The 20,603-nt window shown below is 25.7% G+C and overlaps 1 protein-coding gene across 1 annotated transcript; it reads right to left on the reverse strand.

Moving 5' to 3' along the window:
• Positions 1-1,259: 1,259 nt before the first annotated feature.
• On the reverse strand, positions 1,260-20,220 carry LOC112603070 (BCL2/adenovirus E1B 19 kDa protein-interacting protein 3). The gene is made up of 6 exons (XM_025351481.1): positions 19,853-20,220; positions 3,535-3,712; positions 3,355-3,433; positions 2,526-2,605; positions 1,684-1,827; positions 1,260-1,614 (listed from the first exon to the last, which is right to left on the reverse strand). Exons 1-6 carry the CDS (start codon positions 19,893-19,895, stop codon positions 1,560-1,562), a joined length of 579 nt encoding a protein of 192 aa, XP_025207266.1. The 5' UTR covers positions 19,896-20,220; the 3' UTR covers positions 1,260-1,559.
• Positions 20,221-20,603: the final 383 nt, after the last annotated feature.

The raw sequence follows: 20,603 nt of genomic DNA on the forward strand, positions 1-20,603 counted from the left end.
TATTTATAAGATTTTTGTCCTGCAATTAATATAATATATAATAAATTGTACTCAAACACTTAATAAGCAATAACACTGCATATTCATTATTAGTACAGAACAATCATTATATTTTAAAGAAATGAGCACTTCTAAAGAAAAATTATATTATTTTTAATTGAGCCTATTAATTGTTCATAATTTTTAATCACTTATCTAAATGACGCTTTTTTTAGCTTTCAGATTTTTTTTATCTCAAAGATAAATTATAATTAAAAAAAAAATGTATATATTTAATTACAAATACATAATATATAACAAAACAAAACAATTTTTTTCTAAAATAAAATTAAAAAAAAAAAAAAAACAAAAATTAAATATTTTCATGTTTATTGGAAAAAACCCATAAATGTAATATAATTTTTATATATTATGCAAATATAAAGTCTTAAAAATATGTGATAGGTACATAACACAATATTAATTATTTTTTTTTTTGTTGTTCTAATTTAGGTTGTAATATAATATATCAACTTAATGTTACATTAAACTACTAATCAATAATAAAAAAGTATTTAATAACCACAAAATGAGCTTATCATTTGGGTAACAAAAGGATGAGCCAGGTCTTCATTTAACATGAAGCTATCTTACAAAGTGACACATTGGTCAACTATGAAGTATACTGACTACTGTAAAAATAAAAAAAAATCTAACTTATTACAAAATATATAAACAAAATTCTGTATTTTTATGTTTAATACACACAAAACATCATTAAGAAGATAATATATTATATATTATAAATATATATATATATATTTATATAAAATAATAATAAACGATAAAAATAAATTGAACAGACTTATCACAACAAAACTAAAATTATATTCTCACATAGTCAGTAAAAATTTGTATTTATACCTTTTGTTTAATTTAATTCAAAAATTTTGGTATCCTTTTTATTTTCTTAATTAAAGTTTAAAGCTTAATAGTTTGATTAATAATTTTAAAAAAAAATTAGCTTTATAAAAAAACCCGTAAATTGAAGTTCAATAACTTTATCTAAAAATAAAGTTCATTTCAATATGGTTATTATTATTATTATTATTATTATTATTATCATATTTAATAACAATTATAACATACAAAATTATTTTTGAGTACATACATGCATGATTTTTAATATGATTAGAGGTACTGGAAATTAAAGTTTTTATTGGTAATAAAAAAAATTCTTACATAAAAAAGGATTATTATAATCAAGAGTACTTAACAAAATTTATGTGAGAAGATTTTTTTGGTTAAATTGTATATTATAATAATAAACATTAGATGTCATATTTCCTAATCTAAATGTGTCAAATTAATAATAATCATCTTAAAGTTAATACAAACTTAAGCTATATTATAAATATAACATTACAAAAAGGAATATTTTGAGGGTTATTTTTGAAAATAATGTAACATGCATTTTTAAATTTCAGACTTAAAAAGACAACGAATTGACAACATTTATTCTTGTTTTTTTTTTTGTGTGTGTGCATGTGTATGTGCATATGTTATGTTCCATAGACAGATTATTCCAAAGTCACTCTAGACATCATAATACCGCCTCGTTTACATAGCCAAGCACTAAATAAAACAAAATTATATAAATTTTATGATATTTTAAAATTATAAAATTATAATATAGTTCCGTACCCAACACCAGCTCCCAGCAGTATAGATAAAATATTGGTCAGGAACAAAGTATACAAAACTTCTTTGGAAAAGAGGCTGTCTTTGCCAACCTTAGCATTGCGCATACTGTATGTCTTCTTCTTGGGATGAATGAATTTCCAGTTTCTATAAAAATAAAATAAATAATAAAAAATAAGATAATTTTATTATTAATAAAACATACAGTTTTTAAATGGTAAATAAATATAATTATTAAGAAAACAATAGCAGTCTAGTAACATAATTTACAAAGCATAACAATTTACTTATATTTATTTTACATAATAGTTTTCACAATAGCTGCCAGCTAATAAAAAATCACTAATCTATTAAAATAGCTAATGTTATTTAAAGTCATAAAAAAAGTATAATATTAATTGATATGTAAAAATACAAATGAACCAATGTTTGTCTACTAATCAATTAATGTATATCATCAATAATCAATAATCTCTAATTCTAATAAGTATAACTAATAGTTAAAGCAAAATTAAAATCAATACATACATTGTAATTTTATTTTTAGATAAAATTTTGAAAAAATTGACTATATAAATACATATTGCAAGAAATACAAATTATAACATACTTTGATCAAATTTAAAATTTTAGCATACAAAATGAAAACTTAATGATTTAGTTTTATTTATTATTACTCAAACCTAACAGCAGGAAAAATAACATGTCCTACTTCTTCCACTTCTACATGAATAAAAATAAATATGGCCACAAATACATTTTAAATAATTACAAAAAATTATTAAAATTTCATACTTTTTTAACATATATATTCTAATATATTATATTTAGTTATATATAATTACTTGGGAGGTGCTTGGTCTGGTCGGCTACTCCAATCCCATATCCAATCAGTACTCTTATCCAAGTTGTACAATTCTCCACCCTGTAAAAGCAATTATAAAGATTATTATATATTTTAAAATCAATTACAATATTTGATTGAAATTAAATCCATTTGAATTTTTTTTCAGTTATTGTCTAATACAGTTTATGCAATATATTCTAGCTAATCATTAATATATACTATATAGAGGTACCATTTAGGGTTAATATCTATAAACTTGAACAATTACTATCCATACAAACGAATGTAGATAACCTATTGACTTATGAAATAGATTTCAAATTATCATAAATTAAAAAAGTTGTATTTTACAAACTACTTGAAACTTATTGTGTTTTTCATACATTGCAACTTATTATAAAAAAAGGTGTTGTATTTATACCATTTGAATAAGCAGTAATTGTGGATTACTTAACACATATGATTTAAATTCTAAAAAGGAAACCATTTGGAATTATAAATAAACAAAACAATTTAAAATAATTATTTTTAATACACGTTGTTTTCCTCCACCAAAATGTCTAATATTGTTCATATACTATAATTACAAAAGTGCATTGTACAGTGTTTCAATAGTTTTTATTATATTTAACTTTTAATCATAATTTTTTTCGATATTATTAATTAAAATTTATATTTTATTAGCAAATTTGGAAAATTATTATATCTACACACAACAAAAAATAATACAGTTACTTAATATTAGTAATTAGAACTGAATTAGGTATACGACTTACAAGAAAAATATTTTTATGTATTATTTATAAGTTTTATTTAACAATACTTACTCTGTTTGAATAATTTATGTACACTCCCCTGAGATCATCTTCCAATTCATTGTTTGGACTGTTTGGTGGTGATTTTGGACTGAAAAATAAAAATAAAACGATTGGTTAGAATTGAAGTAAAAATAATCTACTGAAATGAATTAATATAATGCGTATAATATTATGAGTTACTATTATTACCTGCCCTTTATGGACGATTCTTTGGACAAAACTCTGGACGAAGAGTTACTTTCCCTTTGAGCCTCTTTCAACAGTCTAAGGTATTCTTCGCCGGACGATATGAACGGCACTGGAGTGACACGGTCGGCGCTCTGGAAAGATATCGGTGACGCGCAGCTAGTGATATCAACCCAAGATTCTAAAAATGTAAACAAATATGTTAGTTATATGTTAATTTTGGAATTCCTAATCACAAACCCGATCAAATTCATAACGTACACTATAATACAAGAGTCAAAACTTTTACGTGCAAAAATTGGCAATAAAAAATGTTGGTATCTCCACTAAATTTGTATAAAAATTAAGCTCAATACGATAAAATCACCCATGTAGCCAGATGTAATTCTATTTTACGGTTATGGAAAAATTAAATACTTATGTAATCTCCCATGGACTGCGAGAAACGTTTTTTAAATATGTTGGTATTTAAATAGGAAATAAATATTTACTAACATGGGTAGAAAGCACACTTAGAAACATAATATGGCATTCAAAACATACAACTTCTGTTTGTACCATATGTCAATAATTTTGTTTGTAAAATTTCAAATGTATTCTTTAAATTTCAAATAATTAAATTGTTTTGAAGTAAAAATTAATAGTAATAACTAAAAATTGTGTAAATAAAATATTTCCAAAAACAGGGGTAAAAGAATCACCTTTTACGACAATGAAATCTTACATAAATATGATACCTACGGTTATCATTATAGCTTAATATTAATTTATACGTCGTCATCTATAAGAATGTAAGACTATACACTACTGTCATGGTAAAACTGTAATGGGATATATGCATATAAAATAACCTTTACAAAATATGTTTATTTTTTGTTTGGTGACCGACTGCCGTATATGGCCGTCTCACAGTAACGCGATAATTCCAGTAGACTCAAAGAATTAGGACATAGTATCATATATTGTTATTGCAAACTCGACGCACCTATAACTACCATACCTACGTACAAGCTTGGCGACGATCAGTGAATAAAAATATAACATTGAATGCCTACATTTATACCAACCATTATCGTTTTTATTTATTAATTGTATTTAATATATTTATTGTACGATTGTTATTATTGTGATTATTCTAAATTATTACAGCAGTAATTATTTTTAAAGAGTACCTTGTACGTAACCTCAAAATAAAAAAATTGTCTTAGAAAATTGTACACCAGAATTCTATTTTTAAGTTAACGATTTGGCTAATTAGTATTAAATAATAATACATATTTTTTTTTCAAAACATTAGTCAAATTCATAAATTATAAAATATTGTTAAAATTGACCGGTAAATATATACAATTTTAATATTATAGTAAAATTGTAATTACGCAAATTATACTACTCTAGGTTGTTTGTGTGAAATTAAAAACGGTGATTATTGCTTGGAATATATTTATTTTTACGTGAAATGATTACACACAATCGTCTAAATCATCTAAAATATATATTAGGAGGCATGGACAACAATTAATAAATGATATTAATAATAAAGGTATATTATAAAGCATTTTCATGAATATTCAGGAACGGTAAAAAATCGTTATAACTTCGTAGATTAAATAAATAACTAAATATGATATAGCAGTTCATCATAAATCATAATATAACATACGTATAATACACATTGACGCGAAATAAAAAAAACATAACACACTTGGGTGAAAAACAAAACAATTTTACATGAACTCATCTTTGTCACACAACAACAAAATGTTTACGACGAAAAAAATAAATAGAAATCAATTAGAGCGTTAAAAAATAAACAACAAAACCAAGACGCAATGACAGTATACCTAACCATCACATACAATCATAACAGCCAGCCACACATATACTACGAACGTATATAAAATGGTGTGTGTGTGTATATATATATATATATATTTATACTTATGACCATAACCATATCGTGATAACCGTCATACCACATAACCACAAACGTCATCGTCGTTGTTATAAGCGTATAATAGGACGAACAGTGCAGAACGACAGCTGTATCGAATTTAGCAAAATTGACACAGCGTTAATGTCTCCTATCAAAGACAAACCGTTGTGAAAGATACGAATCGTTCGGAGGCGGGAGTCGCTTGTTACACGATATCTATTTACAATAGTTGTACGCTGTATGTATTGAACACGTAACGTAATATTATACGGTTCTTAAACGGACCACCATTTGGCATCGTCGTTGACAACAAATATTGCGTTGTGCGCGTATGCGTAGCCAGAGGTCAACTACAACGGTATATACATCTATTATATCAAGCGTGCATATTGTAGCGACGATTAACAACAACAACAACAACACAAAAAAGCAAACTGTTTACTACTTAATAAAAAATTAGAAAGTAAAGGGGTGAGACTGGTAAGAGTGTTACGTTATAGTATAATGGTTGTTGATGATTAACTAGCTTCTGTATAGGTTAAGTTAGATTAGGTAGTATTATTTTCTTAATTCAAGAGGTAGAACGGATTTTTGACAAAAATATTTTTATAACACGCGTAGAAAATAAACATTTACCTACTTTTAAAGGTGAAAATTGAAAAATATCAATACTGCGATTATTATGTTTTATTACAAAAAATAACTTAAAACAAATTAATTTTGTAAACATTCCTGCTCTTTTGGTGTCAATGTAAGGAAAATACCGAAGGGATTCAACTGTTTTTCAAACCCACAAACTCAAAATACCAACATAGTTAAAATTCCTCTAAAAAACCATCATTCACCGATTTTGAAAGTTAGAATTTATTTTTTCCATCAATATGCCAAAAAATCAACCAAAACACGCTCACAATGCAAAACACATTGTAAAAAAATTATCGCCATACCGTCAAGTTAGTAGACATTCGTCGCGAAAATACAATATTTACTATATACGAGAGTATAATAAACGTGGCAATGATACAAGTATAGTCAATTTATCGCGTGATCCTTGAACATAACGATCTATACTGTTGTAATACGAGTATAATGTATCGGGAAAACAAGATCAAGCCTGCAACTACGCATCCAACGATCGACACAAAAAACAAAATATGTAATAACAATATGATGCAAACTGATTATAGTATACGTAATAATATAAAAATCGAAAACAACTACAAAACTATAGTTATATTGGCTATATTATTTAATTGTACATTAAAGAGCATTCATATATCATACGGTTTTTTTCGTATACACCGTTCTTCGGTTGATATCAAAACCAAATTCATACACATTGGTTTTATTATCGGATGATAACACTGAAAATAAAGTGAGTATCTACAATCCGTCATTGAACAATATGTTCGGTTAAAATAATCGTTAACCAACAATAGATAAATTATTATGCGTACCTATAAGTAAGTCAATGACTAGTTTACATTTTTCTTTGAAAAAAAGTATTTTTGTTATTTTTGTTTCGTAATAATACACAATTTTTAAGCGCACTTATCGTTGTTAAAAACAATACCAAATAATAAAGTTTTAGATTTGGAAAAATAAAGAGCGAAACGTGTAATTTTCAGTTTTAATCCAACTTTTATCATGCAAATTGAATTTAACTAGGTACATAATATAAAAGACAACTTTGGCTATCGAAATTTAGACGTACATAATAAATATTCTTATTGTAATATCGATTTGAAAATTTTTGAAATGCGTACAAGAGCGGTATTACGTAACATTTAAATTTGGTTTTGTTAACACTACTATATACACTGATCACTATGTATATTGTAATTATTATGGTAAATTTGCAGTATGACAATACCAATAAAATATACGTACATGTCATGATTTATATTTTTTTAACCATAAAACAGATGTTGTGGTTTGTACATTCAATATAATATATTATACATAATAATAATATGAAAACCAGCCATTGACTGCGGACCGTACAATATTATATCAGTGTCCGGGCTCGTCTACTTTTTTTATTTGACACACCTAATCATTTTTATCACCGTACCCACACTTTTCAAAATATTAATTTATATAATATATATAATTACATACATTTTCCACAAATATCGGTAGTCAAAATGCATTGATAATTATTGGCTATAAATGTTATAAATTATAATATACTAGGATATCAAGAATTTTTATAGGTTAAACATTATAAAATACTTACTTTAAATACTTTAAATGGAAAACATTTTAGTTAATTATATTTACAGTACAATAGTAATTATTAAAATTTAAAAATTTAAATAGTTAAAAAGTTATTTTAATTTTAATAGCATAATTATATAATTACTAAATTTTAACTATTTATTATATTACTAAGTTATGCATTGATAAATCTATTTTCTAGAAATTAATTTAAAGTCAATTTAAAGGAACTGCATAAATACTTAGGATTAGGATACTTAATACATTACCATGTCAATAAATTACATGATACTTTATTTTAATTTTATTAATAATTATAAAGAAGTACAACATTTATACCAAATATTTTATACGTATATGCGCCATTCAATTTTTCTCTATAATATATACAAATTATAATATTATTTTATACAAATGATTCATGTTATATATTAATAAATTATATACTTTAGCATAAACGTATACTATAAATAAAAAAACTAAAAAGTCATGAAAAAAAGAAAACATAAATTTTTATTATTTTGAGCCATATCTAGTACTATTCAAATTTATCTAGCGCAATAATAATAAATATTAACATTTCAGAGGTCGATAAAAAAATTCGAATTTTCTTTGCGTGCGCGTCATACGCATATTCTAGCGAGCTTATAATTTATTAGTAACTATATAATATTACTATGATCTGCAAAACATTGCCACACATAGATTTGGTTACTAAACAAAGCGAAAGTATATTTTATTTACGATATAGCTACCGTAAACGTGCAGAATATAATACTAATTATACACACACACACACGCGCGCCCGCGCGCGCGCGAATTTTATATTTTTGTTCGTCCATTTGAAACTGACGCTACATTGCAGATTACGCGCCACGTTGCCAATTCGATTTCGTTGCGTGCACTTCTGCATTGCTAAATCATAATACATAGGTATTAAAGTCGTTTGATATTTAAAATACAATAATAGAGTAGGTATATTAGGTATATTGCCTATGTTATAGATAAAAATGCCACGGGAGTGACATATAGGGCACAATCGATAATGTGTCTGCAGTTGAACACTCATATATTATTATTATTATTTCTGTAATCGCAATGAATATTGAGCTTTTTTTTTCTTTATACACTCCTGCACTGTATTACTTATTCTATTTTGCAGTAGTGTGCTTTACTAAAATTAAAAATTGCCGAGGTTGATTTAAAAGTAATTTAAAAAAAAAAAAATTATAAAAATATTATAATGAATATTAAACTTCCTATATATTATGACATTAACCTTGGTTTTGAATGTTTTGATATAATATTATATAGTATTATAATAATAAATAATGTAAGCAATAATATATTGTTTTATTGTTAATAAATTATTATTTTGTACGTTGTTTTTGAAAACACTAAATCTTAAAATTAGTATAGAATTATAAAGAAAAAAACTCATCAATTGCCTACCACGAGTGTCTTAGCCATTATATTAAAAATAACTACGACAGTAAAAATCACAAATAAAGTAAAACAGACATTTTTTTCTTTTGTTTTTGCAAATATTTAAAAGAAAAAGGAACCGTTCTTTTCTGGACAAATACATAGAGACAAAGTAGAAGAAAATGAATATTGCGCGCACTTAACTCAAGACGCCCTGTATAATTGGCATCGATACTTTGAAACGTTTTTAGACGCACACGTGCCAAATGCATCGTTATTAAAAAACAATCGCACTGGTTCATATGAACCGAAATAAACGTTATTTTATGACGCGGATATATAGCCATCTTATAGGTGTTTCGCCTAATTCCTATCTGCAAGATGTACTCTCTCAAACATAATTTGCATCATAATAATTTATAATATTATATACCATAGTATCATCAGTTTCCCAAATTTTGGCACACATACCTATGGTGGTAAATAATTTATTTTCCTAATCGAAAGTCAGATAGCGCGATATATTTACATATTTATTAACCTCTCATACTTGTAAAACGTGAACAAATGAAAACACAATACATTGTGCACTGATCAATAATAATCGTTGAAAATTCAAGGTTTTAGAGAGAAAAAAATCTATAATTGTTCGACAACAACGACAACAATAACAACAACAACACAACAAGGTCTTTGACATAATGACAAGTAAAGTATGAGGTACGAACAAGTTTTTTTAAGAAGTAAGCATAAAATACTATTTAAAAAAATACATAACATGTATACTTGATAATAGTTGAAGAATTATTCACAATGTAAATATTCAATTAGATTGAAACGTATTTTTATCAAAACATATTTATGCAATTATCGTATTGAATACTTATTACTTAATTAGTTATTGCTTTTGCATCGTATATTAAACACCGAGTACTCGAAATAAGCCAATGATAAATTTTCACAAACACTTTAATAATAATTATTAATTTTATATCTCACTCGTATTATATATACTATTTAAATATTATGTTAAATTTATAGCAAGCATGCTTTTCTTCTTCTTCTTATATATATATATTTTTTAACTTATATAGTGAAAAATTCGACATTTATTATTACAGAATTATTTTTGTTTACATAAAAATAATACTATTAACCGTACCTATATTCAATTAGTAGGAACTTCCAAAACAATAAAATTATCTAATTGAAAATTGTAGCTGTAGATACCAACACTTTTAACCAGCGATATCAATGACGCACATAATTGTATATTTTATATTATACAGATTAACAATAACAGCTATGAATAATATTAATATTTAAAATATTATATAAGACTTATAAGAGTATATAAAACTACCCAAAAACTTGTTTTGATGAATTGTAAAAATAAATGAACGCAGTTATTGTAATTCCAAAAAGTATTATTCGTTATATTAAACTCAGGAATTAGAATAAATAATATTTATTATGTAAATGGTTAATTATTATAAAACATATCCTTGAAATAAATTCATCAAATATTTAATTAACATACAATGATAAATATTCAAACTCACCAAAAACTACCTGTAATATCTCATTCCACGCGGTGAACAATGATATAATTGAATTTAGTTAAGCGAAGTTAATTAGTTTAGTTAATTAATACAAAAATAGGGTACCTATGCAGATTATGCATATATATTTTATTTATTTTTTTAAATTGTTTGAACTATAATTTTCGACTAAAACATTTATAAATCATGGGCGTTTCAAAAGTGTATTACATAAATATTTACATCGTATTATTACTATAATTACTAGAATAAAAAACATTTTATGATGTAGAAAATTATTAATATATTAAGTATATTTTTTTAGAGTTATGTCTTATTTATCTAGTATTCACGTCTTAATATTTTGTACGAGTAAAATCGTAAAAATAAACTTTTCTTTGGAAATTATTAAAAAAAAAAACAATATAATTACTAAAGTAGTATAGTTTTTAACAATTCGACACCAACGTAATATACTACAATATAAACTCACAACTAAAAATTATAAGCCATCAACACCAAAATATATAAAACAACAGAGTATAATATGTATACATAAATATTTATTTATTCGCATGTACCTATATTGTATACATAAATAATTATGACGAAACTGATCGAACGAATCTGCTGCTATAAACATATTGTAAAATATTATAATATAATTATAAAAATATAAGGAAAATAGAACGAACGCTATGTATATTTTTGTAAATCGAAATTCATAAAAAATGCACTTACCTGCAACACATAACAATCAATCATATTTAGAAGATGACCGCGAGGGATACTAAGTCGAGTAGATTCTGTTATACGCCACGTATACATCGCATTTTCAAAATTAAAACGCTTATATAGAATGGCAATGATGGTTTATAATGTTTATATAATATAATATTATTATATTGTGCGTTGTATTATGTTATGCATGTGGAGGGTGCTTTCACCTGAAGAGCGATTGCTGTGGCCTCGGCGGAGTCTACGTGACGGATCTCACGAAAGGAATATTATAGTACTATATGTATTAATTTATTATAGTACATCGTTGAGTGTATGGTATATTTTTACCAGGTCTTCAATAACAGAAATAAAGTTTGATGGAAACGCATTAGTTCAAATATTATAATTTATAATGAATCTGATAAAGACCAGAGAAACTAATGAATTTGAGTAAAATCTTAAAAATATACTAGTTAATAGAACTTATTACACCGCGGTGGAATCTTCTCGGACTGAAAGTTTACGATATCAAAAAAAATTGCCATTACAGTACCGTGTGTCCCAGGATACAATTCCTGAATAGTTCTCTCTATTCAGCTGCACTGCTGCAGATAACATTAGTCCCAGAAAATCGCTCCGAAGGTGAAGTCTTTTGTCACTTAAATTTTCCTACAACCGACAAACTGACACGATATTTATTTTATTTTTGCAAAGTCGATCAAATACAGCGGCCAGGAGGCTTGTAGTAGTATACTGAAATTACATATGGTTAAAAATTCCAGACTGTATAATGTATACATAGATTATTTATTCGGAACACAAAAAATAGACCAAATGTTAACTAAAACAGTTTAAAAATACTGTACATACACGATACATTTTAGACGACAACTACACCTTTTATGGATTTATGAACGACCTAAGCTCACATTATACCAACATTTTTGAATCGAAATACGCGTTTGGGAAACTATTTACCGTAGACATATTATAAATTATGTAAAATAATATTAATGTATCATAAACTATATTGTTGTTTAGTGTCAAGAATTTTATTTTTCAACTCGCTTACAGTATATCTATTTAATAAAATATACATTTATTTTTAAAATCGTAATAATATCGTAGGTGAAATAGTAGTGAAACTGGTTCACTGGATACCAGAGGCGCCCATGTATTTTGAAATACCTATGACAATTTTATTTTGAGTCGATACATCCACCCACTCATTAACAAAAATATTCCTCTTCAAAACAATATACTATTTAAAGGTTTTACACTATATTTACTCTTACATACACTTAATAACAAATAACTTTAATACATTTGAAATACAAAAAACGGTCTATAAACATAAAATATTTTTAAAACACGCAAATAGTTAGAGTTATATAAAAAAAAAAGCAATTTAAATGAATTCTATAATCTATAATCGCGAATTGATATATTCTTCACAAATCTAGGTCAATTATATAAATTTGCATGATAGTTTACATGATATGAAACTAATAAAAACACTCAACATATACGATTAATATATTAAGTATTCTCATCTCTGTATATAGTAGTAATACAATTAAGATGTATTATATATTGACGTATACTTCGGAATTAAGAAATATTAATTAAGTATTTCCAGCATTTCAAAGAAAATATCAACAGGAAACTAGGTTGAAGTAATATAAAGTCAATAGGTTAATGTTTTTTTAAGAATTCTTCTGAAGAATTATAGAAACAAATAGGTATTAAAATAATTTTATGAACACCAAAGTACACAATATATAATAATATACAATATACTAATTATTATCATTATTTATTTATTTTAAAACAAGATTAATTTTTAAAATCACTACGATTATTAGTGATAACGCTTATAAATTAATAAAATAGTTTTTATTCTGTACATAACCTATAGTGACAACAATTGTTATAGAGTATAAGATGTCATACTATATAATTTAACATAGTTTTAAAATTTTCATTGTTAAGTAATAAATTATTAACTATTTATTATTTAACGAGTTTTTGTCAAATATTTACAACGTATAACTGTTTAAAAATAGTTAGGTTCTGGAAGCAGATAAAGATATAAAAAATGTCTGCAGTATGATAACTTTAAGACTTTCATAAATTAAAAATTTAATTTTGTTTTAAATATCAATTTTTACTTTTCTGATTATTTTCATCAGATTAAAAATTTAAACTTATTTAATTGTTAAAATAAAATATGAGTGTAAAAAGTTTTTTTTTTAAGATATATAATAATATACCTAATATGAAATTAAATGTTAATATAGTAATAATAATACTGTATTAGTTTCAGAAATGTCATAGTTTTGTAGCTTTATAAAATATTTATATGATAACAAAATATGTATCAATGTGAAAGAATTAACCCAAATGTTGATAACCTAATAAATACAAGTTCATCATGATAAATCATTTTCTTAAAATCTCACCAAACAAAGAAAATATTTTTAACTTAATTTATAATAGTATTAAATTAAATACTAGTTCGCATTATTAACTTGCGCGTGTTTTCATTAGAATTGTATTGTTATCTGTTATACCTATTATATAAATACACGTCAATATGTTTTTTAAGTTAAAAGTTTTAATTATAACTGTTTAGTTAGCATATGTTTAATATATGGTGTTTAAGAATTGACATTATTAAAAATTAAAAAATTAAAACTATTAAAAAAATATACGTCTTTCGTTATAATTTAATTAACCAACTAATTACACATTTAAGTTTTTTTATGGTACAATTCATAAAAAACCATAACAACTTACCAACTGTGATATAATTAAGTAATCATTATTTTTTATAATCATAATTATATTTATAAGTTATGACGTACAAACTACAAACATTATTTTGATTGTTAAAAGTATTATTTTTATTAGATCATAATATTTTAAAGTATACACATAACATAATAATATGATGTATTTGTTTACTTGCAGTAATTTTGAATAATACCTATACCTACGTCATTATACAACAAATAAAAAATGTTTCAAGTGAATTCTTCCAAAATTAAAAATAGATTTATGCGTAATACAGCACGTATATATTGTTGATTGTGAATAAAGGTACCTATACATTGTATAATATTATATAATCAATGTACATTATACGCATTATTAAATAAAGTAAATCTATGGGAGGCTTGGTATAAAAACAAGTAATCATCAATATACATATTATTTGTTTTTGATTCGGTTCGATTAACCCAGTAAATAAACGTACCTATTTACTTTCTCACTGACGCTAATAGTCAGAAAGTTGAATGTCTATTTATTATAAATGTATACGTAATGTGTTTTAATTTATCAATTATATGTTATCATCGCACATTTTACCCATTGTCATAAATATTATACTGTTATTTAGTTTAAAATAATAATGTAATAATTTCGAAACAATTGTATGGCACTGTTGCGTTTGTACGCCATTTCTACGATAAGACGTTATCACGAAATATTAAGATAATATTATGATAATTCGCTGATGCGTTATACTATACTCGTCGACCGGACTATTTATACAGAATTATGCAAAATTAATTCTTTACTATCTATATAGACAACAGCATAAAGTATTAAAATTGTATACAAACGAGTGTTTACATAATGAAAAAAATAGATGGGTAGGTAAGCTTTATAAAGAAAAACACTTAAATTTAAATTAAATAAATGTTACATATTATTTAACTTTATAAAAGTATCATGTAGGTATAAAATATTTTATCTATTAAGTAATTCATTATTCTTTTCTTCAAAACGCATGATAAAAATATGAAAAAAACAGTAAAATATATTAATATGCACATATAAAAGTAAATGAAAATAATACGAGTATTCGAATGATAGTTGAATATGTCTTGAATCTCACTTATTTAAATTTAAACTGGAGTATTCCTACGAAAATTCCAATCTGCTCATCAGATACTAAAACGACTACACAAGAAATTGTGACACATATATTTGAATTAACTAATACGTGGTTACGCACACTCCATCAAATATAAATATTATACTAGTAGTAAATTCGAAGCTCGATCGCAAGTAGGTGATACATGTATCATGTATTAATTATGATTGAAACAAAGAAGGATTTAAAATAATGAAAAATTCAATATAATATGGTTTATACATCATAAAATCAAACGATACACTATAATATTACATTATAATATTCGAAAAAAAAATGTAAGTACACGCAATCGAACAGAGTACCTAATAATAATAAAACACTAAGAGCACTAATAAAACTGAGTCGAAAAAAATTCCGATAAGTATAAAGAATGTTTTTGCTCGTGAATCGAACAAGAGGTCGTATGAGTTGACGTATTACCATGTTATCGAGCATATTATTATTATATCAGACATAGGTAGTTATTAGTTAGTCAGTTTTAATTTAAAAGGTATCCAAGTGAGGTTGGCAGCGATAAATAAAACATAGTAATAGAGATATGTAAAGGCACTTACTATTCAATATTATAATAAACATTCGAAACAAATAAAGAAATTTTAAAAAACGAAATTAAAAATCTTGGCTATAACTTTATTTGTATTTATGCATTTATAATTTATAAATTTGTATTTTTCGTTTACAGAACGTAATCGCCGACTTTAAATCATTGTTTATTTAGTTTAGTCAACTCGTTACATATATAGGTAGTATTCAATGTACGTCACATAATACAAGTAGTAAAAAAACATATTTTTAAAATTTATAACAATAATATAACTATAAAACCACAACAACATATTTACGTTTTTACGGACTTAATATCAGTCTACTACGTAGTATCTCCAACTATTATGATGTTGTATGAAGGAGGGGACTTTTAGACTTCGGTTAAAAAGTTTAACAATATAGTCAACGAAATATGAAATTTCAATTGTTAAACAATATATTATAAACACTGTATCTACATTATGTACATGTCATATAATAAGTATGTTCATTGACGTAGAGAGATAAAATACAGGATCGTCAAAATTAGACTAGACTAGAAATCGGTAATATTATGATCTCGATCGAAATTGTAATGAACAATTTTGGAACGATCGTGTACACGCGTACGTATATACACACTCACGCACTTATATTTATTCTCGTGTTTATTATTAAAATTTGAGTTGTTGGTCACTTGATCGATCGAACTTTTGTTTTTTGAAACGTGCGCAGCTCGCAGGCGATGCGGCAACGTCGAATTAAGTCTTGACCGTTCTTGACACGTCTAAAAATTGACCTTGGTATCGAACGCGTGCAAAGCATACGCCGCAAGTTTATAAAATAATATATTTATATATATGGCAACGTCAATGTATGCACGTGTGTAGAGGTGTAATAATAATAATAATAAAATTGAAAATATATACTTTTTGTGCATTCTCGTAACCGAGAATAAAACTGTAATTACGAAATAACGTGTTTGTGCGTGTAAATCATATAAATTTCGATGTAGGGACGAACTTTTAGATTGTTGAATATAATATTTTGATTTGAAACAGTCGAAGTAAACTGTAAGACGATTTTCAACATGGTACAATTCTTTAACATAATCGCGTGACACTTGAATGATTCGCGTGCAGTATAGTTCCTCATCAGTGTATGGATTGAAAGTAATGGGGGAGAGGGTGTGATCGTTTAAAATGTTAATATACCATTCAGGTATGATGGGTAAACTAGTGGATACGTCGTTAGTTCATCACTCATTTAATTTTGTTGGTTACAAACACGAATGACACAATTCTACACTTCTATATATGCCGTTTTACCGGCATTTTAAAAACCCCCAATGTTGATGAATGATGATGAATCAAATATATAAAAAATATTACATAACTATTATTATTTACTATATATAAATATGTAATTAATATAAATACAATTAAAGTCTTACATTTATACAACATTTTAGATAATTATTAATAAATAATACTATTGGTATTTGACACAGCTATAGAACTTCTGATTAAATGGTGGAAGGAGGGGTTCGATAACGAATGTTGGTATTTTTATTTTTATGTCATTCTATTAAGATATAATAATTTACATATTATGAATTTCTTTTTGAATATTTTAATTTTTTCAACTAGATAACTATAAAAATATTATACAGAAAAAAATAACAAAAATCAATAGTTGGAAATGTGCAAGTACATTGATTTAAAAACAAAAATAAATATTCGAAATTCTAGACTAATAAAGCGATTTAAATTACATTAAAATGTAATAAATACTTTTAAAGGTATTTTCTTAAATACTTATTCACAAACAAACAATTATGTTTTTTTTTAAATATGATCTACATTCATAGTATCAGTATAATAAATACTTAATAGCTATTTTAAATTAAAGTCTTTGGTATTTTTTAATTTTAATTTTTTTATTATGTAAACAAAAGGGAATCAAATTATTTACTTTTATCATTAATGAGAACAATAACGAATTTAAAAATGTCTTTTAATCATATCCAATTTATTCTTTTACTTTATAAAAGAAAAAATACAATAAACAATTGTATCAATTGTCTGTGTTACCTACCTACCTACCTACTTACCCAAAACATATATAATGAGATAATATCTTTCATATTATTCTCAATTGAATAAATCTATACATAATATATATAAAAATAAGATAAAATGTACATAGATGTTCAATGAATAATATTATTATTGAGTGATTTACAATTTTTTATTATTATTTATTTATTATACCTTTTTGATAAGCATAATTTTTTCCTTACACAGTTTACTCCTAAGATTAGATAATAAATATTAATGTTATATAACTGTAGTTGATGTATTTTAATTTATCTACTATCTCACCTCTTTGAATATTTATTTTTTTTTAATAAAAAATAATAAATTGGATATTTTTTCTTTGAAATATTTCTTAATTGTCTAACCATAGTTAATCCTTGAACATTTAAATTTTAAATTTATATTGAAATATACAGAAAATTATCAATAATAAATCTTTCTTATAATACATTTCAATAATAGTTACATTCATAAAAAAGGTTAATGATAAATATATTTTGACTAAATAACATTTTATAATTGTATATACCACTTTCTTATCTATCACAAGTGCAAAATGGCAAATTCTTTAACATTTAATAGTAATATTTATTAAGCGGTAGTATGATACCTACTATCTACCTAATGACTAATTATATTTTCCAATATATTATTAAATAAATAAAATCTTAAAGAATATTGTTAATGGTGGTTATTTAGAAATAATAATAATTCAAGGAAAAATAAATTAATAAACTGATATTATAAGTATGAAGAAATAGAGACACAAGAGATAAAAATTAAAAAATTAAGTTGAAATATAATAAGATTTATGGGTTTGAATCTATAAAAAAATTATTTAAAAAAGAATAATTATAAATTGTTACTCCATAACTATTAAAAAAAAAATGGAATTAAGTAATTAAGTTATGTATAAACCTAAGAGTAGGTAAAGTATTAAACTATTATTTATTAACTAATAGTAATATTATTGAAGGATTAAATATTGAATTTTAAAAAGCTTAACAGAGAGATCAAATTATTTTAAATTGTTATCAAAAAAAAATATTCTGAAATCTAAAAGTAATTGTATATATATGTACATTTTCATAACAATAAATAGATAAATAAGACGGTAATTTAAATATCACAAGTTCTTTTAAAATATTTTATTAAAATTTATATAACTTAAATCAAATTATTAGACATCAGCTGTCAACTCAATGATGTGGTTTTTCTTAGTCGAATCTCACTCTAAGGACTAATGTGTTTGACTACAAAAGATGATATAATATCATAAACATTGAGCTAATACCTTATCATCAACTATTCCTAAACCAAACTCTGAAAAATCAGTTGCTTACGCTGTGCAAAATAAATACCTACACACTATCATATCCTTCATTTTACAATGCATTGTGTTTGAAAGTTCTAAAGTGGCTTAATCAACAGAATTGAGAAAATTCAAAGGTCTATTAGAACGGTTGCTATCAAACATATGTGAACTACCTATTTATCGCTGATACAGAGAATTAGAGTAAAATGTACTCTTATAGTAAGACATAATTATATAATATAATATATACTATTTGATTTTACATCGGTATTATTATTAAGCTATTAAAAGGATATATCAACTGTCTAAACATCAATCAGTAGGTACCTGCTAGACATTATTTCCTACCTATTTCATACAGCACCTAACATAATCGCAAGTTTGTTTAACACAGTCCAATTAATTTGAATTCCGCGTTACAATATTGTTAATGTAAGTAGGTATTATTTATCAGATTTTGAGTTTCGGTGTTTTTTTTTTTTTAATGTTGTACCTATAACTTTATATTTTAATCGTTACTATACTCTCTGTCAAACCGCGGTGGGCAATACTATCGTAAGCAAATAGACAAATAAATGACGGCATTATATTTACCGCCAAGCGATTCCTCAGGCAGAGACTTCGGCGTAGTAGACATGATGACGACGGAGAAAAACTTTTTGTTGATTAAGCGTACGCCGAACGGGAAACGGCGCAAGTACGCGACGGATGGTTAGTGTGCGGTCGACGATTTTTCAGCCGAACGGTCGGAAAAAACGTAAAACAAACAGAAAGATATTGACGGTCGATCTCGTTTGTGTCGGTTTTACGTGGCCAACACACGAAAACAAACACCGAAAACTTAAACGGATGCGCGATATCAGTAACAGCAAAAACAGCGTTCGATAGGGAACGGAGGACTAACGCGGAATGAACAGTCTCAATAGTCAACAGTCGGATAACGAGGATAAGCGAAAACGACGCCGTCGACGACGACGCCAACACAGCAACACGGCGCACGCACGCACGCGCAGACGTCACAAAGAACCATAGTCGTCGTGTGCCTGCCGGTGTGCGCGCGTCCGTTGTGTTATTGTTATGATTCCCTCCCACACACCCGCCGGCCGACGGTCAACAAACTCGCCGACGGAATATTACGTATATAATAGGGACGTTCGACGGGCGCTCGTCTAGTTCGTTCACAAAATTGAAAATTTCGATGGACGGCGAGCCGGTAGATCGTAAGTCGACGTTTCGGGAGGCTACTTAGTTACTTGATAATATTTACCGAGGAAACATTTTGTATTTTCGTACATTTACAAAGACATAATAATCATAATATAAAGCACCTGAGGGCTGAGACCGA

The sequence above is a fragment of the Melanaphis sacchari genome, unplaced genomic scaffold (assembly GCF_002803265.2).
Source record: "Melanaphis sacchari strain LSU unplaced genomic scaffold, SCAv2.0 Contig105_pilon_pilon, whole genome shotgun sequence".
Taxonomy (NCBI): Eukaryota; Metazoa; Arthropoda; class Insecta; order Hemiptera; family Aphididae; genus Melanaphis; species Melanaphis sacchari.